The sequence below is a fragment of the Nelusetta ayraudi genome, unplaced genomic scaffold, assembly GCF_046127955.1.
Source record: "Nelusetta ayraudi isolate G7.1 ecotype Tasmania unplaced genomic scaffold, CSIRO-AGI_Nayr_v1 ptg000131l, whole genome shotgun sequence".
Taxonomy (NCBI): domain Eukaryota; kingdom Metazoa; phylum Chordata; class Actinopteri; order Tetraodontiformes; family Monacanthidae; genus Nelusetta; species Nelusetta ayraudi.
In genome coordinates this window covers 842,704-865,024 of record NW_027466181.1, presented here as the reverse complement: position 1 = coordinate 865,024, position 22,321 = coordinate 842,704, and the positions used below count along the sequence as shown (strand labels likewise).

Here is a 22,321-nt window from a genome sequence, read left to right as displayed (position 1 = left end):
CCGGATGTGCTGTGTGGCTGCCCTGTTTTCTGTCCACTTACAAACGTGGAAGGTCCAGCAAAGCGTCACCTTTAGCAGGAAGTTAAACCCCTTTGTTTCCATCACAGATGAATGCTGTTCTCTGCACACCCACGATCAATCGGAATCCAGCATAATATAAGAAATAATATTGCAGGGGAGCTTTCAATGTTCACATTCTGAATGGTGAATGGTGTGGTTTTGTGGTGGGCGATTCAGCGTTCTCCAGCGTGTGTGTTCCATATTTATCTCCCTCAGATCAGTTTTCAGAGAACCATCTGGACTGCAGGTCAATACCGTCTTTCATGGTGTTTTGAGGCAACAGACGCATTGCTTCTCTAGATCAATTTTAAATCTTGGCAGCCTATTGAACTTTTTTTTTTGTCCACGCACATCACCGAAAATAGATGAATACAACACTGTGCTCAAATTGCCTAGACTTAGCTCTGACCTAGTTTTCAAATGAAACTACAGGGTGCAGAGACTTTGATGCACCTTACCAGCAGTCTGTGTTGCCAGCCTGAGACTCACAGCATATCTGGATTTCATTTTTTCTTACATGTTTTTCAGTGTCAAAACATTTAAGAAATTAGCATCTTTAAATGTGTCTTGCCAAAGGGGTAAAACTTTATTGAGTTAATTGCTATCATTCCAACTCATACTTGCTAGAATGTCTTGATAGACATGGTCAAAGGCATGTTCTACACCTGCAGTGTTTTTAATCTGCCCTGCAGAAACACGGTTACACTTGACAAACAGACCTGAAGCAAGTAACAAGTGAAATCCTGAATAAAGCACCAATACAGCAATTTCTAACACTTAATTATTTATAAAATTCTCTTTTGTAAAGTATTAAAAACCAGAGAAGCTTCTGTAATGCAGTTTGAGACACACACACACACACACACACACACACACACACACACACACACACACACACACACACACACACACACACACACACACACACACACACACATTTATCCTGGCTTTTGAGGGGTCAAATATCTGTTTTGATAATACATGATTCATTGTTAAAAAGCAAAAACTTTGACAAAAAAAAGTCCATCTCATTTATTTTATTTCAGGGCCATAATTAAATTCAAAACTAGCAGAAACGGAAAGAATTCACCATAACATTCACGTTGTAAACCACACTGTTTGATCATCGAACTCACAATCATTAAAAGATATTTTTGGAGCCAAAAGTACTAAAAAAAACAAACACATTTTCTCATAAGACTTTCTAACAGCACTGCTTCAGCTATCCCCCTGGCGTCTTGTCACAGCTCAACGATGGTGCGCCATAAAGTGCATACAGAGTCTATGTCACAATGGTTTGAAAAAATGCCAGAGAAAAGTTTTAGCAATGATAGACAGGCCTAACTGACTGACAGTTTAGGTTGGTTTTTAAAAGTGAAGCAAAGGTATTCAATTTCAATCTAAAAGGTACAAAACAGGTTTTTGGCCGTCTTTGAAAAGATGAGAACACAACACAAATTTGGAACGCTTTCATACAACTTTGATGAGATCTCATTTTCACATGTTTTTATGGTAATTAAAGAAAATATAATTTTCACCTCAATTGAGTATGGATGTGGATATTGCATGCTGTTGTTGTGATTAAATCTTCAAATACTGTTCAAAGCCACTTTGCTTGGTCTTGAACCAGAGATAAACATACTTTAATTCGATCCAATGAAGAGAAAATCAACATGTCACATCCCATACACACTGTATATACAATACAATCACATGTGGATCTCAATAAAAACCAATGGCTGTCAGTGAGTGAGTGTTTACTGTTTTCTTATGGTAGAGGGAATTACGCAAAGCTTCGGATCTGCTGATACGAACAGGAGCGGATCGTGACGGTACCTCGGCCACTCACAGCAGCAGGGCGAGAGCCAGCAGGCAAAGCAAGAAGGCCATCAGTTCGGCCGTGAGACGAGGACCTCTTGTGGCAGATGATGGCACGTTCAGCGTGCCGTTTAGCCACAGGCAGGACTCGGATGTGGCATTGCAGCACTCCAGGAGGCACGGCGGTTTGGTCGAGGCCTTACAGAAAGTTTCGGCTGAACAGTTTTTGGCGCAGCCTGCCTTCCACTCCAACTTGTCGGACATTTTCTGCAGCTGAAAAAAACAACGTGGAGTGAAAAATAGCAATAAGAGACCAATTTCAATAAATGTGAAGTGAATGTTAAATTGATTTTTTTTGAGAGTTCATAATTTTGCAAGGAAATTAAGAAGTTAAATCGAATGTTTAAGGTCACCATCCCAGAGAACAAAATGTAATAAAAACAGGCAAATGTAGTGCTGATTTTTAATAAAAAAAAATAAAAAAAATTTACCCATCAAATGTGTTTTAAACATTCAGTGCTTCTATTTCATTTTAATCATCATATTAAGAATACTCCTTCCTTGACTTTGGCAGCTCTTACCTGACAGTGTGGCTCTGAGGGGGAGCAAGTTTGAAAAGTTTCAAATCCTGTGTAGCATTTTTCGCCTGTACACTGATCTCTATGACATTGTTTTCCCTGTAAAAACACAGACAAAAGAGAATGATGCTAATCTTACTTTAAAAATCGAATCAGTGGACCAGTACTTCAAAGGACATTGCTATAGATGTGACGCACCTGTTTTTACCATGAAATAAAACTATTTTTTATTTTTCTATTCTTCTGTAAATATAATATAAATGACTTACTTGTTTATGGAATTGTTAACTCTCTTCTTCATTATTAAAAGACACCGATCGCAGTAAAATGTGCTAATAAAATTTTGAGACAAGATCATAAATTTTACAAATATAATTGAAAGGAACAGTGACATGTAAATACGAAGACACACAGACACACATGCACACAATGATGCATTTTGCACTTTACATTCTTTGGTGTCGTTTTTGCAGTGGTGGTTGGAGCCCTGGTGGATTGTGTCATCGGTGGTGTTGCCACTGTTACTAAAATCATATAAGAAGAAAAACGAAACAGTAAAATATTTAGAAACCAAAGTCAGTAATGTGGTTTTCGTAAATGGCATTCAGATAACATTAAATTGTGAACACACCTATGCGCTCAAAATAGAAATAACTTAGTACACAAGGTTGACATTTAGGGGATATGTATAAGAAATCCTAAAGATGTAAGCAAAGTGTTTATTCACCCATGGTTGTTGTCATATTCATAGACGCAAACGTGCCATTGAGGCAGCCAGTTGTATTGCAGCAGCCCACAGAGCAGTTGGTCTGAGAGTCACTGACGCAACTGTCAGCACATGAGTCGGTGCAATTAGCTACGTAGCACATGTCTTGGTATCTGAGAAGCTGACAGAATGCACAATGACAAAAGATACACACTTTTACACACTTTTCTTGCTTTAATTGCAATGTGGCATAACACTTTGCAGATGGAAACTGGGAAAGTAAATATTGAAGTGATAAATATGAATGGATATATGAGAATTGGTAAAAGTACGGTTCATAAAATTTTGACTCTGACTTTTGATTGCCCTACCTGACAAAAGGCATCGGTCGCACATTGAGCGGTATTGTTATTGGCGTACATTGCATTGCAATCTGAGTAGTTGCACATGAAGGAGGGGCAGTATATCTGTTGTAGTACGAAAAAGAGGTTGCATGGAAAAAGGTTAGAGGGTGAAACAGACAGGGCTAACTAAATTACACAACCTTCGCTGATAGGAAAATACATCTGTCAATTTCGCTGAACTTGCCATGTTCACAGAGGAAGAATTTGGCATGGAGGTTTCATTCATACCCCCTGCAGTACAGAGTTCGATGGAAAACAAAGAAACACAACAGCATGACAAGGGTTTTTTAACAAATAAAAAAGCTCTGAAATTTTTGTGAAATATGACAGTGTTTGGTTCAAAAAGACATACCTGTGGAGTATGTGGACAAACTGGGATCCATCGTAGAAGTTGAGGAATCAGAACCTGGAGTCAAAGGGAAAAAGGAACTTAATGATGTGGCTGTTGCAGTGCCATTGCGCTGTGTCTTGGCTGGTGAACGAGCTGTGGAAGGAGGCAAAAGTGCTACCTGCATTAGACGGCTTGATTTGTGAGCTAGAGTTGGTAGGTACTGAAGTTTTAGTGGTTGGTATTGTGCTGGTGGTGGAGGTTGCTCCTGTGGAGATGTTTCTAGTCATGGTTGAATGAGTACTGGTGGTGGATGAGGACTGAGTGGTTGTTACCCCCATGTCAGTGGCGGAAGTACTCTGAGTCGTGGCAGCCGAGTTGGTATTTGTTGTGGACTGGTTGGTGGTGGCTGCTGTGCTTGTGTGGGTGGTTCTAAGCCAATGTGTAGCAGTGGATGCTGAGCCTTTAGGAATTGACGTGGAACTGGTTGTTGGGGACAGTGTAGGTATGCCATCAGTCGTGTTGAGGGTTGTGGAGTTAGTAGTGGTTGACGAGCTGGATGTTGTCGTGGACTGGTTAGTGGTGGCTGCTGTGCCTATGGAGGTGGTTGCGGGGTCTGTGGTAGTGGGTGCAGTGCCCGTTGTTGGTCCCTCTGTGTGGGTGAAGTCTGTGCTTGCGGATGTTGTGGACTGGGTGGTGATGGCTGTTGTACCTGTGGAGGTGGAAGTAATAGTGCGGGAAAAGATGGTGGTGGTGGTGGCTGTCGATGTACCTCCAGTGGGAGTGCTGCTTCCATTGGTTGGTGTCAGGCTTTGGGTGGTGTTGCTGTCGGTCATGGTGGATGTCATCATGGTAGGACTCTGGGGTGTGACTGAGACTGGGTCTGTGGCTGTGGCGGTAATGGGCTCGGTGGTCGACACAGAAGCACTCATGGATGTCTGGCCTGACACTGATAATGTCGGCAAAATAATGCCTAATAAAAGGAAGTGCAGGGCAACAGTGAAACCTGTTTTGCGGGAAAGAAAAAAAGATATTTTGCATTTTTAGCATGCCAACGTCATATTATTATTTAGACAAATAATAATGACACAATAATAAAATAAATTTGTTAACCAAAACTGTCTTTGAATTGTTCTTTGAACTATGAAAAAACTGCACTAGGATGCCATAACCCCCCAAAATAGTATTGCTGGAGCAATGAGCTTTGCTAACTACTAAATATGATTCCATTAAAAGACTCACACATAAAAATAAGATTTGCGCAAACAAAAATAAAACTAAATAGAGAAAAATCATGATTAATAACTAGACTGGACTAATGCATTTACCAGTATAACTGACAATTCGTTGAAATAACGAAATAAGGCCATTTTACCTAAATCTTTTTTCGGAGACATGGTGGCCATGATCACATTGGCAGAATGGGGAAGGGTGACTTTGTCCAGCTGGGAATAGAAGTCTGATTGTGCAAGGCAGATAAAAACACAAGTACAGCCAACCAATACAAGTCAGACACATGTCATTCATATTGCACATATGATGTTGACAGAGAGAGAAGATTAACCTCATGTTCACTGGGTGAATGGGCACAAAAACAAAACACAAAAACAGTCCCCTGATAACAAATGTTCACCAACTGGCTGCCACTCAAGCAATGCTTTAAATCTGGAAGATCTAATTGTCCTGTGTTTACATATTAGGGAATCGCTTCAGCCACAGACAGTCCGTCACAAGGTCATAAGAGTTGTACGGTCAGATTAGAAAGAGTCTCTCTTGTGCAGAGAACACAATTAAAGTGTTTGCTCCTCGTCGAGCTCCCTCGAGGCCACGGCTAAGTGGCGTCACTTGTTTTTTCCCCTCTCTCCCTTGGATCTTTGCTCACGGTCCTGAGGGCTCACACCCTGGAAACTGAATGACAACAGTGGCCATTTTGGCACCCAGAATCACCCAGAGTTAAACCAGACCGACCAGAATATTTGCGTTTATTAAGGGGACCCCCTGCCTTCCAAACGTTCACCCACGAGCTGCGCTCCGTGGAATAACACCTGCGCCTCAATTTTGGCCTCAGCCACAAACTCATGGACATTTTCATCATATCGTGCTGATGAATTATCTCCCAGAAATCCATTGCAGCTCACAATCAGGGATGAAATTGAAAGATCAAATTCCAAATCAACATTTTGCTGCTTTCCCCCTCTTCTGCACATGGAACAGAGAATTTGTTGAAAGTTTTTTTTTTTCTCTCTAAAAATGATTTTAAACTTTTACATAAACCCCCCCCCCCAAAAAAAAACAAGCAATAATTAGGTTAAAAAATGTTATGTTAACTAAAAAAAAAAAGATTATTCCATGAGATGAGATGATGAGGTTCTCACATGTAATGCAGTTCAGTTACTTAGTTAATAATGATTTTCTTTAAGATGGACGAGTCTTAGTATTACATCAGAGCTTGCGCTTACACAAGATCTGCGTAAAAAAACAAAAAACAAAAAACAAAAAAACTAAGGACGTCATCGAAAAAATATCATTAAATTTATGACGTTCCACCCATTTTGCGTATAAAGGACTTTTCAAATTCAGCTTAACGTTACTGATCAAACCTCGCCAGTTTCTACATGACAAGAAATTGTCTTTGTAAAGCACTTTTACACTTTAGTTGAGGAACATTTAATGATTTAAACAACCTGATTAGAATCTCTATCACTTCTGTTTGAAAAATTCTTGCATACATACCAACGATATTTGATCAACGACTCACATACAAACACAGTCCAAAATCATAAAATACATGTCCACAAAAGTTCACTCACCTCCGTTCCACTCTGCTGAGGGGTTTCTTTTTGTCAGCTGTTGTTGAAGTGAACAGGCTTCCTCTTGCTCCCACCGGTGTCCCCTCTCTTCTACTGTGTGCCACCTCCCCCCCGTTGCCACTTGCTGTCAGCAAACTAAGAGGCTCTTTAATGAATAGAGACTGACTCACCTGCACAGCATATAGCAGGGTGAGAGGAGGAGACTAACGGCCTGCTGTTGCTGGGTGGATCTAAAAGGGCCTCACAGGTGATGTGGTAACAGCTGCGAAAGGGACATTTCAGATGCAGTATTATTTTGTATTATTTGCAAAAAATGAAAACATGCACAAGTTTCACAATGTAAATGTTCATGTGAATATTTAGAATCACTTGTGAAACATTGCATACAATTGTTAGGACATAGGTAATCTTTGGAAATGTTTTATGTTATTTAGAGCTTTTTTTTTTTTTTTTTAGTATTTAGTTCAAGCAAGATCATGTCTGCTTCACCTAAAACAACATTTACAACAACAATATATTAAGTTACGTTTGGGATGCTTTTTTTGAATCAATGTTAACCAAAACCGTGCACCCAGCAATTAAAGATATTGTGAAAATAACTGAGTGGATTAAGGTTCTGCTAAGTCTGTGAGAGTACAGGTGAGATTTCAGGAGTGCTGTAGGCTGAAAGTATAGAGAAAACCTGCTGGTTTCGACTCAGCACAATGTGAAATCAGACCCCTTGACACACCATAAAGCCCCCGCAGACTACAATTAGCTCTTTGTGGCCGAAAGACTGTAGAATTCTTGGGCATGGCACAAAAGGCACTTGCACAATTCAGGTGATGGATGTCCTTCCCCCTTTTTCCCCTACTGCACCTGCACGGAAAAGACAGAATTTTGTCTGTATTTTGTTTGTTTGTCCTTTACTTTACTTCCACCTGCTTTAAGAGGCATTTAAACCTGTTTGCCCTGCTGTCATTGACAAATTCCAAATGCAAGTTTGTTATAACATTTCATTATTAAAAAAAGGTATCATGAAGAAGTATTTTAATGTTTCAGGAAGTCGACTTATTCACATTGTTTTCAAGCAGCCTCGTCTCTGGTTACTCAAAATTTCCACTCGTGTCATGTGTCATGTCATGTCTCTGGTGCCTTTGCATATGCGCAAAAACGTATAAATGATTGCAGAGCAGGAAAAAATGTAAATAACTTCATCATTTGCATTTCATCAGGCTCCCAAGAAAAATAGCCACCAGAGTACAAAAACACAGTCAAATAGGTGTCTGATAGACACATAACTGAGGTGCCTTTGTTATCTACACATTTGACACTCGTGAACATGTGGCTTGCAGTAGGTGCTGCAGTGCTTTCCTTTGTTTTTGAATGCGGATGACAAATAAAGGCAGCACATCCACAAGGATGGCGCACAGGCAGGAACTCATATTTCATTTGAGTGCCCAGCTTTGCTTTGAAACCAAAGTCTTGTTGACTGTACGAGCAGGACAATCAATGAGGACGGTTTCTGAGTAGTGTAATGGAAAATTGTACCTAAAGGCCTTTAAGCCTGCCTCGTGACTTCTCTGCACATGCAGAGAGTGTTTTTTCATATCTTGTCTAGTAGCGTTTTTCATATCTGTCTGGTTTCTATTAAACTTTCCACTTCTTGCCCTCTCAGTTGACCTGGGGAAGTGAGCATGCACTCTGCATGAACTTTTTGTCCTGTTACTATTCATACTGCCTTATATGTACATCACACGTGTTTATGTAATCATAAGTGTCCATTTTTGTCTGTGGCTAAAGGGCAACAAAAGTACTTTGTTCTGTTAACCTGTCCACGGGTGTCTGGGTGGCCAGAGGCTGCAGACACCCCTCTAGCGCCACTTCTGTAAACGGTTCAACCTATATAAGATATACAAGTTTGTTCCTTCTTTGCAAGACCATGCAGACACTTGCTGTGTGTGTGTGCTTGCCCTGAGCTCAGTAATAAAGATCCAAAAGACCTTTGCATCTCCTCGTTGATCTTTAGTATTTTTTCCACAACAGTAGTAAAATGCACAGTAAAATGAAGCAGAGCAAACACAACTCACGCTTATCATTTTGTTTATGACCACTGCCAATGGCCTTTCAGAGAAATGCACTTTGTGAATGCGTCAAATTAATCAATGTCATGTGGAAATACTTTGGCTTCAGTAAAACAGCAGCATTATGTGCAGCACTCTTCCAGCTGCCTTTGTTTTAGGCCCTCAGTTAGGTTAAGAACCAAATTGTTGGATGTGACTGTGAATCAAAAGATGTGCATTATGTATCCGAACACAATAAAGAGTTAATGATAAAGGAAAACACCGTAAAATCGCCTGATTCAGACAACAAAACATTTTGTCCCTTGGAATGAATGAGAACACATAAATTCAACATTTCAACATAAATCAACATAAAAGTTATTTTATAGCTAATTAAAAGAAGAGAGAGCAGTTTGGCACATGTGGCACCCGAATTCTAAAACTGGGATTTATATCATTGATGGAGTGTTTTTTTTTAATGGTTGAAACATAATCTCTTCAGTGGGACAACTACAAGGCCTTGGAGAACACCGTAGCCTGAGAAGATGAGGTTCTGGATGACTTTTATCCTAAAATTAATTTCTGTACATGTGAGTATATTTCTTGTTAAAATACACACAATCAAATGTTGACTCACCAATTTATTTATTTGTTCTTAATTAATGTGTTTGATACCAAATTTGCATTGCAGCCTCTAAAACTTTACGTATTTTACTGAAGTGTTAATGACTGAGACCAGGGAGAACATGGTGGTTAGTTCGTCCAACAGTGGTGACAGTTACACTGCACAGGAAGGCTTTTTCACCTTGCTCGCAGATAGGGCTCAGGGGACCAAATTAAGCTACCCGGACGCAACCAGACTGCATTAACTGCATGACTAAGAAGATTAGATAAGATTTACTTACCAAGCAGTCATAGGCAGCAGCTTGGTTCACACAGACCAGCATAGCAACACTGAGACCTGTGCAGCATATTAGCATTCAGTTTGGACAACTGGAGATCCACTCAGAAGAAATTAGGGCAGTTGGTTTACCGTGACCCCTCGGAATGTTTCCTGCCACCCAAACACTGAGCATCTAAAAAAGGTTGGTTTACGGCTTTTGCTTTTTTTTTTTTTTTTTTTTTAACAGACCCTCTGTTGCTATTTAGTGTTAGTTTGTTTGAGCACATGTTGCACGGCCTACTTTGGGCTAATCATTTGAGTTGTATCAGCTTCTTCAATTGGGCATGTTTGACCTATGGCTAATTACATATTTGGCAGACCACCAATCAGTTATTTCAAGGCCCTTTAGGAATAGTAGCAAAAGTAACGTCAATAATCTTGCACGGACAGTGTGGATTAATTTTAGACTCAAGTAAAAAAAAATAAACAGAGTGGAATTCTGAAAGGAAAAGAAACTTAGTCAAGTTTTTATTCAAGCAAGCTGGCCTAACTTCTAACATCTAACGTTTTACAATTGTAATTATAAAAAGCATTCACTTTCACTTGTACCTGTGTGTCAATTACTAGACTTTCATGTGTTTAATTTTGTAGTTTTTGAGAAAAAAAACAACGTAAGACAAACATAAGAGAACAAAAAACAAATGCATATTCATATCTTGTTTTTGAGTTTGATTACCAGCTGTTTTATATGCATATACAACAATAAAAATATCTTTCTCTCAGTCTGAACACCACAGTTTTAGACAAACATGCTTCAGCATGACGGCATACAGCCTGTGGACTGTGTTTACATGGACCGTCCAGGGCATACTGTGTACCTGCAGGTTCCTGTGGGTGAGTCTGTGAACCGTGGACTATTAAAATTTGTTTATCCCATTAGTTCCTCCTTTGGACTGGTTTTCCTTGTACACTCACCACAATCCATGTTCTACTTTGCATTGCAGATATGCCCCTATAATGCAATCAAATTCTTGCCGAGGCAACAACAAATAACAGGGAATCCACGCCGAGTGCTGAAGCAGCCTTTGGGTAAGATTTGAAGAATTGTTTTACAAAATTGTACTTGTTTTGTATACAGTATAAAACAAGCATAAATATACAGTATATATACAGTGTATATACTGTGTATATTTTATACAGTATATATATATATATATTCATATATATACATATATATATATAGCTAAAACTCAATGTTTTCTACAACGACTGAAGAACAGGTGATCTAATGTGTAGATCTTTTACACAAGGTTCCCATGTCTGTCAACGAGCATACCAAGTTTCCTCTGAGTTGAAGCTTCCACACACTATATTAGCACACACTTGTGTAGAGGTGCGTGGATGACAGTAACATCATTCGACTTCATTGGCCAGGTTCTGAAGGTAGAGCGGTTGCAGCCATACCAGGCAGCCCCGACCGTACCGCCGCACTTCATAAGAGGCTGACCAAAACCGAGAGGGACATCCTGTCTCTGAAGACCAGGATCGCATGCGAGAGAGCATCATGGGAAAGACGGTTTTTGGAGCTGCAGAGGAAACAGGAGGAATTGATAAATCAGGTGCTGGTGCAAATGTTTGGAGGGGTGTGGCCTAAGCTGCATCTATGGCTTCATTAACGATTACTTTTCTTCTCTTCCCCCTCCGACCCGCTCAGACTGGAGTGTTGATGAAAATGGGCACTTATGAGGACAATGGGGAAGTGTTTGAAGATTGTTCAGGTAAATGACTGTAGCAAAGACCGTCAGAGGTTTTTAGTCACGCTTCTGAACCCTCTAACGATGGGAACCATTCTCCGCCCATTAGGCCCTCTCTCAGGGGCCGCGTGCCAGCACAGCGGCTCTGAAGCGCTATCAAGTGGCCACAGTTATGCATGTAGTCTGTTGAGCAGCCAGTTATCCCCTCCATCGTCTCAGTGTTCACGACAAGCCTCCTTTTCGTCGCTCACAAGGTACAAGCAAAGTGACCGGGAATGTGTTGTAAATTTGGGAACTCGGCCAGCACAGCTGAGTCTAAACGGGACAACATTTTCTAGACAGTTATGTCCCTTACGAAACGTATCATGTGGTAAATGAATGTGATGCACATTAAAAGGAGCACAATATAGTTTTATCGATCACTCTGTAAACTCATCACTGACTCCTCTGCAGCACCAGTGTGAGATCATGGAGGAGCGACAGGGGTCTTCATCGGGTCTTTGTCCCACACTCCCCCATGGACCTGGAGCTGGGTCACCGAGTGAGGATCATGCTGCCGTCTGGTCGGATCAGCACAGGAATCATACGGTTCTTAGGCCACCTGCAGGGGGAGGCAGAGCTCCACCTCGGGGTGGAACTGCAGACTCCCGACCAGGGTGTGCAGGATGGCTGCCACAGGGGACAAAGCTACTTTGAATGGTGACAATAGTGATGATAAAGAAAAATAAAAAAAAATGATGTATTATGTATGTATGTATATATATATATATATATATATGTATATATATATATATATATATTTATTTATATGTATGCAACTCTGTGTGTGTGTGTGTGTGTGTGTGTGTGTGTGTGTGTGTGTGCGCGCGCACACGCAACCTAAATGTCAGTGTGATTTATTTTGGAAGCTGTTATTTTACTCAGTGATGCAATACATAACTGGTATTTTTTTTCCACTTAATACTGGAAAAGTCATTCAAACGCCTCCTGTCGATCTTTTTTTTTAAAATTGCATTTCAAAGCTTACCGACTTTATATTAGATTATCACTCAGCGATGGGACACAAAACAAGTTCAGGATTGGCACTGTCAAAATAACCTCTTGTTGTTTCAGCATCAACAATGTCGCCGGCAAACACACTTTAAAAAGTGTTCCGGTCGACAGGCTCAACTCCAAAGCTCAGCACTGGGCTTCAGTTTAACAATGTAAAGCTGCAGCACAGGTTTTAAGGTGTCAACTTATCTGCCTGCAGCAATGAAATTATCTTTCTTTATTTTATCTTTCTTCACAATCCCAGGTAATAACGTTCGGCAAGTCAATTCTTGTATGGCATGAGTGAGTCATGTCTGTCCATTTTTAAAGATGCTGAGTTTCCATTTTAAAAACACAAGAGCTGTTTTTAATTTAGCTCACACGTGTCGTTATTTCTTAATGTTTTATTTCTCTTTCTTATCTATCCAGCAAGCCCGGCTACGGTGCCTTCATCCCCTTCCACAAGCTTCTGATGGCTTGGGAATGACAAAAGCTTACGGACCTTCACCTGGATCGGCCCATAAGATGGACAGTCCACATCGGGAAAGCAGTCACTGCCACAAAATACAGGCATGCAAGTCTTTGTATCAAATCTATCTCCTGCTGTACAAGAGCAAAATTTCCATTAAACATAGTTCCTTTCAGTGTCCTTGATGAGGAAGGAAATCAGTTGACAGAAGTGAGCAGAAGCATTCCTTGGTCCCTTATTGACAAGCTGCATTTTTGCAAGGTTGTGTTCAGACCTGCCCAATACGTACTTTAAAGAATGACGGCCGCGGATCTCAAAAACGAGTTCATTTACTTTCCCCCTCCCCCACCCTTAGGTCACGGCACAGAGCCAAAATATACTCCCCAGACAGCGCTAAATTATCAGCATGACTGCTAGTGTAATTACAAGCTCATCGTCTGCTTTGCATATTAGCTTGTATTTGCCCATTAGCACTATAAACAAAGTAGCGCTTATACAAACAGCAGCTTAAAATGAACACAGTGACGTTTCTATTTACTGTTTCAAGCTTTAAGCAAGGTTCCGCTAGTTTAGCAAAGCGAGTGGGTAACACTAAATGCTGAGAGGCAGAAATCCAGTGGGGTTCAAAGCGCCAGATATGCATACATCTGCAAACACATGCTGTAGAACTTTATCCAGAAACAGTGGGACAACAGTATAATTTGTGCAATCTTGTAATAGCAGCTGCAGAGCAAAACAGCTTTTGTCAAAGAAAAGAAGAAAAAAATGGAAAGAAAAAACAACCCCATGCTGCCACGTGCCAGTCCTGATAACCTTTACCATACTGACGAATGCATTAGATAAGTAAAACACTTGAACAGGTGTACCATCAGGAATGCAACGCACAGTCATTTTAGATTTAAAGATACATACATACATATTTGGCATTCTTACTTTATTATTATTTTTTTTTATGGAGAACTTGAAACACGATCATGAGAACTATCTTTCTAAACTTTTACCTGAATAATCCATATAGTGCGCACACAGCCACAGTTTGTCAAAGACATCGAGAGACAACTTACCTCGCCTTAACAGGATATTGATACTGTTAATACTGTAAAACTATAGTAATTACATTCAAGTTTGAACTACTATCTTTTTTTTGGACGATTAAATAAAAATACTTTAGCAGACACTTTTTTTTTTTTTTTTGCATAAGAACTTGCTTAATGTGAAAAACACGTTGGACACAATATGCATCAACAGTCACGACTCCAGAAACGGCTCCGTCTAGAGGCACTTCTTATCCAGAACTTGGATCACAGGGTCACATACCACCGCTGCAATGTCACGCACAAGCGCATAACTCAGGGCAGCTTATCTCAACTTTTCATAAATAAGACGCGTTGAATTAATTACCCTTTATGATAGTATAATACAACTTTACAGACTGTCTGTTTGGGCGTCGTAAAGAAGCCTCGCTATGATGGGAGCGATTGTTAACACCCATTCAGAACGTCAGAATGGCCCCCTCTGAACCTTCAGGTTGAGGATCTCTGCAGCCAGCTTCTCCGCATTCATCACATGCGGGAACATCTCCATGACTGTGTCCACCTGCTGCGGGTTGAAGATGGCCTGCAGTTTCTTGCGCATCTCTGATCTTTTGTGGTCAAACGCGACAGAAGGCGAGTGCTGATGCTGCTGCTGCTGCTGCTGCGGAGGCTGAGCCCATGAATGATACTGCTGGCCTTTGTAGGAGCAGCAGGAGCCCCGGGTGTGGGTGTCGGCCGGGGAGGGTAGGCCCTGGAAGGGGTCTGACCAGTACTTCGGGTGGCTGGCCGCTTCGCTGTAACAGGGATGGCCATGTCGGTGGGGTGGGACCATGTGAGGAGGGTAAGTGTCGTACTTGGGTCGGTCTTTGGACTCCAGGCTCCTGTGATTCTGCTGCACCAGGGAGCAGCAGCTGCACGACTCCACGCTGCTATTTGGGACATGTCTGGATCTACAGAAGGCACTGTGATGCTGCTGCTGCTGCTGAGGTCTGAGCATGTGGGTGTTGTTGAGGTAATGGGAGTAGTCAGAGTAATGGTTCTCATAAGAGCCAAAGCCAGAATCCAGGTTGGTGTAGTAATATTTGTGGCCTGGCCACTCTTGCTGGTAGCTGTTTCCAGTCACCGGGCACGGCAGAGGAACCGGACTGTTCCTGGAATCATCCCAGTACCCCAGAGCGTTTTCACTGACCTGACCCGGATGAGAGGGGCCTTGCTCTTTGAAATGTTCAGCTTTCGAGTCTTCGGCATGCGGCCAGGAGTTGTGAACGGGCCCAGGGTCAGACTGAAAGGGTCGAGACGGTGCCCTGGAGAACTTGTCCTCTTTCCCGGGAGAAATCTGGGCTTTCTCTCTCAGTTCATCGGCCAGAGACCGGTAAGACTGGTTTGTCCGCTCTGGATGGTAGAACTTACACTTGATACCATAGGTGCACTTTTTGTCTGAGGAACACAAACACACACACACAAAGCACATGAGTCATCCTATTTTCTTTTGTAATCAAATGCCACTTAAATTCAAAGAAATTAATGCTTGGGGCAAAATGACAGGTAGGAATCCTGCACGGTATTATAGCAGCAGGGCTCCGCCTCCTGTACTGTATCTCACCATATGGACAGAGCTGTTTCTTTTGCTCTGTGGGAAGAGGTTTTCTCCTTAGGAAGTTGTCAAGGCTTGGCCCATGGCGACCCAGTGGATCATCCGGTGGCATGAACCTGGACAAAATCAAACACGACTTGAGTGGTGGTGAAATCATCTTGAGTTGGGGGGGGGGGGGGGGGGGGGTGCAGACTCCCCCAATTAACCCATGAGACCCCCTTAAAGCCTCAAAGCAAGATTGTAAGAGGGTCTTATTTTATTTTTTATAAAAAAAAAAAAGAGAAGCAAAAATGTTACTGCTTGCAGAATAATGGAAAAAAGGTGATGTGATCATCACATGCGGCGCTAAATGATGATCTCAGAAACAGCTCAGGGTTGAAAACAAGTGCTTACTTGTCATTAACAAAGGAGTACATGAGGAGCCTCTCTTCGATGCATTTCTTCCACTCGGGCCTCTCCCCCTGCAGGTCACGGTAGGTGTCGTTGGACACGATGACTCCCTCCGACTCGTTGGCCAACTTGACGATGAAACGGTCGTCGTAGCAGACCACCCGCTTTCCACCGACGCGCCGGGACGGGGTGAAGACCACTATTTTGCGTTTTTCAAGCTCCATCAGGATGTGTTGATCTAAAAAAAAAAAAAAAAATGTTGACACAGTTACAGAGGGACCGGGGAAGACCTCGGCCTTCTTGTTGCGTTCAGCGGTGGCGCGAACTGGGAAGAAAGTATCAAATGTGCTGCGGGAATTTTACAGAAGCCTGTGCGATCACTCAGAGCACAAAAGACAACCACATTTTATTTCACCTGTTTAAACATCTGAACTGTTGATATGTACACTGCATCATGTGACTGCATGCGTGTAACGCAGGAGAACCAACGCGTGATTCACCCTGGGTGTGCGCTTTTATTGAAGTTGCTTGTAAAAAGAGGTGAAGCGTGAGGCCGTGCACACGGGAGGTGCACGGCTGACTGGCGGAGAACACGGGCGCACACTTAAAGCCACATTTCAAAACTAAGTGCCACTGTCCCCCTGGCCTGTCTTCACTTGGCCTCACCTTTCGCCGCACACTGCTGTAGATCATTGTCAGCACCTAAACCCACACATATCAGCACAAGTGAACTGGGTGTGGAAGGAAAAAAAAAACACAGCAGGACTTCCTGATTGTGCTTTCCCCGTGAAGGGATTCAGGCAGAATTTTTACTTCCTTGTTCACATGCAAATCAGACAGCGGGGCCTGGATCTTCGAGCCAGAATCTCCATTTTGACTGGGGGACCGGCCTTTTACAATTCAGACGCTCTCACGTTTGTCAAAGTATGAATAACTCGCTGGGAAATAATACACGGCAGCTCCTCTTTACCACAGAGACACCCAGACGCAGTGTTATTGCAGATTGCTCGGATACACCTTAAATCCTCCATGAGTCAGCTGCCACATGTGAAACATCATACTCCTACTATGGTGAGCTACTGGGTCATTCCTGTAAGTGTTTGCCAATGCTTGTACCATTGCAAAATCATGGCTGCGTTGAATAAAGTTTCCCATAATTGTTTGCTACGGGAACAAGATCAAATGTCTTTTGGTGATCATGATTCACTGGATTGCACATCCAAACAAAGATACGTGTATTTCCAGGAAGTCAAACTCACTTCTGGTCATTGGAGCAGAGAAGGAAAATAACGCAAGTTAATCTGAGCAAGGAGGATAAAAACAACCTGATCGCGGCTAATTAAACGGGTAAGATTTTGTGATAAGACGCATGTAAAAGACTGGAAATCTTTTATGATGCATTTTGTTAATTGGAGTGTCGCGCACAAGGAAGTTCCTGTAGTTCGGCTGGGACAGCTTGAACAAAGTGATTTACAGCTTTAAGCTGACAGAGTAAAAGGAAAGAAAACACCCTTGTGAGGCTTGGCTAATCCTGACTAACCGGGCTGTCTGCAAATACGGTGGAATATTCATTTATATTTGGATGTACTTTTATGCACGCACTCTGGAATGTTGTTTTCAAAAGTGGTAGCTACCTTCTTCGCTAGCTTGACAGTTTCTTCTTTATCTTGTCTTTGTCAATAGGGCCTCACATTCTATAAAAACTGCATTTGGACTTCATCTAGACAGAGCCACGCTGCAATGGTATCATGACAGGAATTACGTGTGATGTCGAATCTATGCCCATATGCCGGTATTTTCCTGCCTTACATCATGTATCTCTGAAGGGTGACGCACTCATGTCAGGCACTCACTGTGGAAAAGAGAACTGATAAAGAACAGATACTGCAAACTTGTGATAATGAGTTCTGCTATTTCCTCAATGTAGAAGTGGAATGACTTCGGTTCTAAAAATAGTCAAATGTCAAAGTCGGCATGAGATCCTTTCAAGTGACGTTATTGAGTGTCCCTGGTTCCTTTCTAATAGTTTCATTTGCCCAGCTGTGAACAGCGTCTGCCTGAATCCGACACTGTTGTGTCCTTGCTTGACACCGCACCACAGTAGCTGGTTTTCAGATTTTAAAAGAACCCTGAAGCCTGACAAACCCACCTTGGCAACGTTCATTAGAGAGCGATTACAAAGAAGAAGAAGAAGCCAGAGTGAGATGTAAAATAAAATAAAATAAAATGTTAAATACACTCTCCAAACAATCCATTCCAGCAGGAGTGCCCGGTTAATTCTCACCTGTTATGGGGGCATCGGGTCTTGGCTGCTCTTTGCGCCAAGTGGGAACAAACACAGTAATGGAACTGTGACCCCTGTCCAGGAAGAAGTTGACTGCGAGCTGGATTCCCCGGCACGAGAATACTTCCTTGTTGCCGTGGCTGGACAAAAAAAAAAAAATGCAATGGTTGATTAGAGTCTGACAATAAAAAGGCTGATATAAAGGGCGTGGGCAATAACACAACAGTTGATCTATGTCAACACTGCAATCCTTTGAACGTTCCCTGACGGGGGAACCTCCCCTCATCCCATTTCACAATGCGATGACTTCAAATGAGAGGTGGAGATTTTGTGGCATGCATCCAAGAATTTGCATACTGCTTCTGTGGTCCTGACAGGAACATGCACAGGCAGGGTTTGGTGTACACCCTTGCTAAACAGTGACATGCTGAGGGAAGAAAAACACCTTTGCAGGGGTCTGAGTTGCACGGTGGCAACAATGCAATGAGTGATGACAGTTGCAGATACAGACGATTACTTATGTCACCATCATAACACTGGAAGTTGATAACACCAAATAAAAAATTAAAAAATACAACACATTGCCGCTACAAAGATTATGACACCATTAACAATCGTTCAATGCCATGAAAGACAAAAGATAACAGTGCAATAAGATTACCTGATGGCTACATTGCTGCCGTCAATAACAATCGGCCTCAGCTCCAGGTCTCTGTTCTTTCTATCCCCGAGTGGTGCTGTGTTTCTTGAGGAGCCCTGCACCCAACTTGGGGGCAGGAGAGGGTCCTTAGGGCCTGTGCTTTTCTCATCGCCTTCAGTGTTGCCGGACACAGTGCCGATCCTGCTCTGGACCAACTCTCCCAGCACAGAGTTTGTGTCGGTGCCTAAGCCCAGTTTCTTCAGCGCTGCCTTCACCTCAGCCGTGGAATAACCCAGTTTCCGGAAGAAGTCTACTCTGAGCTGGAGGTCCTCGCTGTCTGGTTCGGCCGGGTCACAAGATGAGTTCTGCACTTGGAGCACTGGATCCATCTTGGAATAGCCTTGGTCCTCAGCAACCTGCATCAAAAAGCTTCAGTTTGATTTTCATGAACTTACTTACTGGATGCCGGCAAAGTGCAGCTACATTTATTATAAAGCTTTTGAATTAAACCGTTTCCTCACTGGAACTGTAAGACATGAACCCCAACTTAGCCAGTACAAAGTTACTGTATTATATCTACAACTGCCAGGGGATCCTGTGTAATGTAATATTTGCGCAATCTTTCCCAATGGTTAAGGTCAACATGTTTATCTTTGGAAAGTCCAACGGCCTCGGTTTAGTTCAGACTAGTTCGGAGAGGCTCAGACTATGACATCACCAAGATTGAAAATGACTCAGAATAAAGACTGTTTCACTTCAAAGTCTGTTTCCGTCTCATGGGAATTTGCTGTGGTCTAACTACACAAAACCAACAGCAGTACTGTGGTACTGTACTGTAAATGTGATTCAAGAAACACACAGACATCCAGACATAAACAAAACTATAAAAAAAAAGAAATAAAAGAAACTGGGATTGACGTATAATACAAGAGATCATTTAGTAAAGTTAAAGGCAATTACAGCGCAATTATCCCAGATTCAGATGTATAAGGAAGTAGGAAATGAAAAATACATTGAGGACATGAGGACTTCAGTTATGAAAGTGACACAACTGAGAAACGTTGTATATTTTTTTTTCTACAAAATGTGTCTTTATATGTATGTGTATATTTGACTGTGTGCATGTGGATAAACACTTGAAGCCATTAGTCACAATAGAACAACTACTAACTTCAAAATAAAACATGTCACTTCACCTTTTTAAAAATGGAAGTGCCCCATTTCAGTCATTTATCACTTGTATTTCCTCCTGACATGAAATAGAGTAAGTGCTTATAGCCACACGTTTCCTTGTTCTCATGTCAATTTCAAGCTTATGTGCCAACGAAAAATCAATGAAAACGCAACATGGGGTCAAGCGTTTTTTTTTTTTATTTATTTATTTATTTTTTAACGAGCGACCTGCACTTTGTATTATAGTCGTTCCTCACTGGGAGGAAGCAGTGTATGCGGTCGGTTACCTGTGTTAACACCCAAACAACCCAAGCGAATAATAATTAAAATACAAACAAACAGAAAAGACGATGTACCTCCGGAGGCTAACGGACCGTGAAGGCGACATGAACACCGGTCGAAGCGAGACAAAACAAAGTTCTTCTACCGGCTCGGTCTCCGGTCCGGAGCACTCACCTTCCCTGCTGTCGTCTCTCGCCGCTCGTCCCATTTGCCGGCACAAGTCACACATTGCTGCGCGTCACTGTTTTCCAAATACAGTACGTTTGACACCGCGCTGACTCCTTGGCACCTCCCACAGAAAAAAAAAAAAAAGAAAAAAAAGAAGAAAAAGAAAAAGAGTTCCTCATCCACCGGTTTCTCCCCCTCCCTCGAGCGGACGGAAGCACGCGGAGAGATTTGCATAGAGGGCAGAGATACAGTGTTCCCACTTCTCTGTTTCCTTGTCCTGTCTGCCAGTCCAGCCGTTGTCACGTTGCAGTGTTTTCGGGGTAGTCGTCATGCGCACAACTTGTAAAATGCAATCAGAGAGGATATATAAACACACGATGCAACGAGGCGTTTTTTTTTTTTTTTTTTTTGGGGGGGGGATACACCCGGTAAAGTGAAAACAAAACAAAACAAAACAATGACTGCTATATGATTATTTTTGAGTTATGTGTTCGCATATTCTGTTTCAATAGGATGGATTTACATCAGGCCAGAGGCTAAAGTATCCCTACGCTGCGTCCGTTCCCTGTGTTTTGACTTGTGTGGTTGTAAATGAAGACATTCATCACATTCATAGTTGACTGAAGGGTCCCTCGGCGAGGATCCCTGGTTTTGTGTTACAAAAGAGACGCTCGCGTTACATTTACAGTGAGATTTGTCGCCCTCTTGTGGTTAGTTTGGTATAAACCACACCCAGGCCACTCTCAAATCTTGACAGTCTTCCTTGGCAGTCGCCCATCGATGGAACAAGCGTGACTGAAGTACAATATGAATACACGTCATTACCACATCCTTTAACAATATTTACTTATATTTAAGAATAGACGTCATAAGTATTTAATAAGGAGATTTAAGTGGTGAAAACACGAGTATGCAGTGGAAAATTCTGATCATATTTACAGTTTAAGATTATTATCAAACAAATCGGTACATTATTACCAAAATATTGCTTATTACGTCACCAGAAGGACCAAGTTGCATCTTGTGCTGTTATTCTCCGGCACTGCCACTTGATGTCCCCATTTCGCCATGGTGTCCCTCTCCTCACCTCTCACCCCGGCAACGATGATGGAAGTGGTTGCGGACGTTTGCCGTCCATCTCCTCCGCCGGCCGTGTGCTCCTGCGCCTGCGTGTACGTGCAAACAACCTTTTGTGTGTGCGTGTGCGTGTGTGTGTGTGTGTGTGTGTGTGCGTGTGTGTGTGCACGTGTGTGCGCAGGGGTTAACGGCACGGCTGGGTTAGGATCACAGCGCGTGCAGCGGTTAATGGCATATACAGAGTTGAGTTCCAGAGAGTGGAGAAAGTAATCAGGGCCGGTTGCCAGGCGGCTGCCTCCCTCTGAGGAGCCACACCACTGGTCCCAGGTGTGTGTAAGGCCTGATATTACTGCAGTGCAATGAGCTACGACCACAGTGGGGGTTCATGCGCGCGCGTGCACACACACACACACACACACACACACACACACACACGCACACACACACACACACGGACATAGACACAGACACACACAGAGCTCTGTCTCACACGGCAGAGTGGTCATCCAGGAATCGGAAGGTTTGTTGTTCGATCCTGGGAACCCTGCTGCAGGCTGCATACGGCGCCCGAAACACTTGGGCCCCGAGTCTACGCGCAAAAAGCGCCATCGGTGCATGTGCATGACTGAAAGGTTACTGGCTCGATCGGATGAGCCAGCAGATATGACACGAACACACGCGGGGGAGCTGTGCACACACAGCGGGGGTCACACACACTTGAGCACAGTGAGACAAATATGAGTTGTAGCTTTTCTTTGTGTGTTTTTCGCTGCCACGACGTGTTTCCAGGGTCGT

The 22,321-nt window shown here is 42.5% G+C and overlaps 3 protein-coding genes across 5 annotated transcripts; 1 reads left to right on the top strand and 2 right to left on the bottom strand.

The window, feature by feature from the left end:
* Positions 1–1,077: 1,077 nt before the first annotated feature.
* LOC142904745 (uncharacterized) lies at positions 1,078–6,882 on the bottom strand. 2 transcript variants are annotated; one of them, XM_076051030.1, is made up of 9 exons: positions 6,705–6,882; positions 5,270–5,353; positions 4,667–4,900; positions 3,919–3,972; positions 3,534–3,797; positions 3,184–3,343; positions 2,907–2,980; positions 2,460–2,555; positions 1,078–2,151 (listed from the first exon to the last, which is right to left on the bottom strand). In XM_076051030.1, exons 5-9 carry the CDS (start codon positions 3,609–3,611, stop codon positions 1,906–1,908), a joined length of 654 nt encoding a protein of 217 aa, XP_075907145.1. In that variant the 5' UTR covers positions 3,612–3,797; positions 3,919–3,972; positions 4,667–4,900; positions 5,270–5,353; positions 6,705–6,882; the 3' UTR covers positions 1,078–1,905. The 2 variants fall into 2 exon arrangements, with proteins under 2 accessions (XP_075907145.1, XP_075907146.1); XM_076051031.1 differs by having other exon boundaries at positions 3,534–3,972.
* A 2,816-nt stretch (positions 6,883–9,698) lies between these two features.
* On the top strand, positions 9,699–12,902 carry LOC142904710 (uncharacterized). Its single transcript, XM_076050980.1, has 8 exons — positions 9,699–9,831; positions 10,413–10,523; positions 10,634–10,718; positions 11,064–11,248; positions 11,344–11,407; positions 11,493–11,637; positions 11,837–12,082; positions 12,845–12,902. Exons 2-8 carry the CDS (start codon positions 10,449–10,451, stop codon positions 12,900–12,902), a joined length of 858 nt encoding a protein of 285 aa, XP_075907095.1. The 5' UTR covers positions 9,699–9,831; positions 10,413–10,448.
* A 604-nt stretch (positions 12,903–13,506) lies between these two features.
* Positions 13,507–20,631, bottom strand: zc3h12aa (zinc finger CCCH-type containing 12Aa). Of its 2 annotated transcripts, none has more exons than XM_076050957.1 (6): positions 20,356–20,631; positions 18,848–19,242; positions 18,187–18,326; positions 15,906–16,140; positions 15,522–15,628; positions 13,507–15,355 (listed from the first exon to the last, which is right to left on the bottom strand). In XM_076050957.1, exons 2-6 carry the CDS (start codon positions 19,213–19,215, stop codon positions 14,385–14,387), a joined length of 1,821 nt encoding a protein of 606 aa, XP_075907072.1. In that variant the 5' UTR covers positions 19,216–19,242; positions 20,356–20,631; the 3' UTR covers positions 13,507–14,384. The 2 variants fall into 2 exon arrangements, with proteins under 2 accessions (XP_075907072.1, XP_075907071.1); XM_076050956.1 differs by having other exon boundaries at positions 20,456–20,628.
* Between the last annotated feature and the right edge of the window lie 1,690 nt (positions 20,632–22,321).

Bases quoted from the DNA above. Each gene is read 5' to 3' on its own strand.
- LOC142904745 (XM_076051031.1), bottom strand. From the start codon at position 3,611: ATGTGCAACTACTCAGATTGCAATGCAATGTACGCCAATAACAATACC. The intron at 2,981-3,183 runs GTGAATAAACAC...ATATGATTTTAG, and splicing joins GAATATGACAACAACCATGG to TAACAGTGGCAACACCACCG. The intron at 2,152-2,459 runs GTAAGAGCTGCC...TGTTTTTTTCAG, and splicing joins CCTCAGAGCCACACTGTCAG to CTGCAGAAAATGTCCGACAA.
- LOC142904710 (XM_076050980.1), top strand. From the start codon at position 10,449: ATGACGGCATACAGCCTGTGGACTGTGTTTACATGGACCGTCCAGGGC. The intron at 11,249-11,343 runs GTGCTGGTGCAA...CGACCCGCTCAG, and splicing joins AGGAGGAATTGATAAATCAG to ACTGGAGTGTTGATGAAAAT. The intron at 12,083-12,844 runs GTGACAATAGTG...TTATCTATCCAG, and splicing joins GGACAAAGCTACTTTGAATG to CAAGCCCGGCTACGGTGCCT.
- zc3h12aa (XM_076050957.1), bottom strand. From the start codon at position 19,215: ATGGATCCAGTGCTCCAAGTGCAGAACTCATCTTGTGACCCGGCCGAA. The intron at 16,141-18,186 runs GTGAGAATTAAC...TTTTTTTTTTAG, and splicing joins ACCCGATGCCCCCATAACAG to ATCAACACATCCTGATGGAG. The intron at 15,629-15,905 runs GTAAGCACTTGT...GATTTTGTCCAG, and splicing joins TACTCCTTTGTTAATGACAA to GTTCATGCCACCGGATGATC.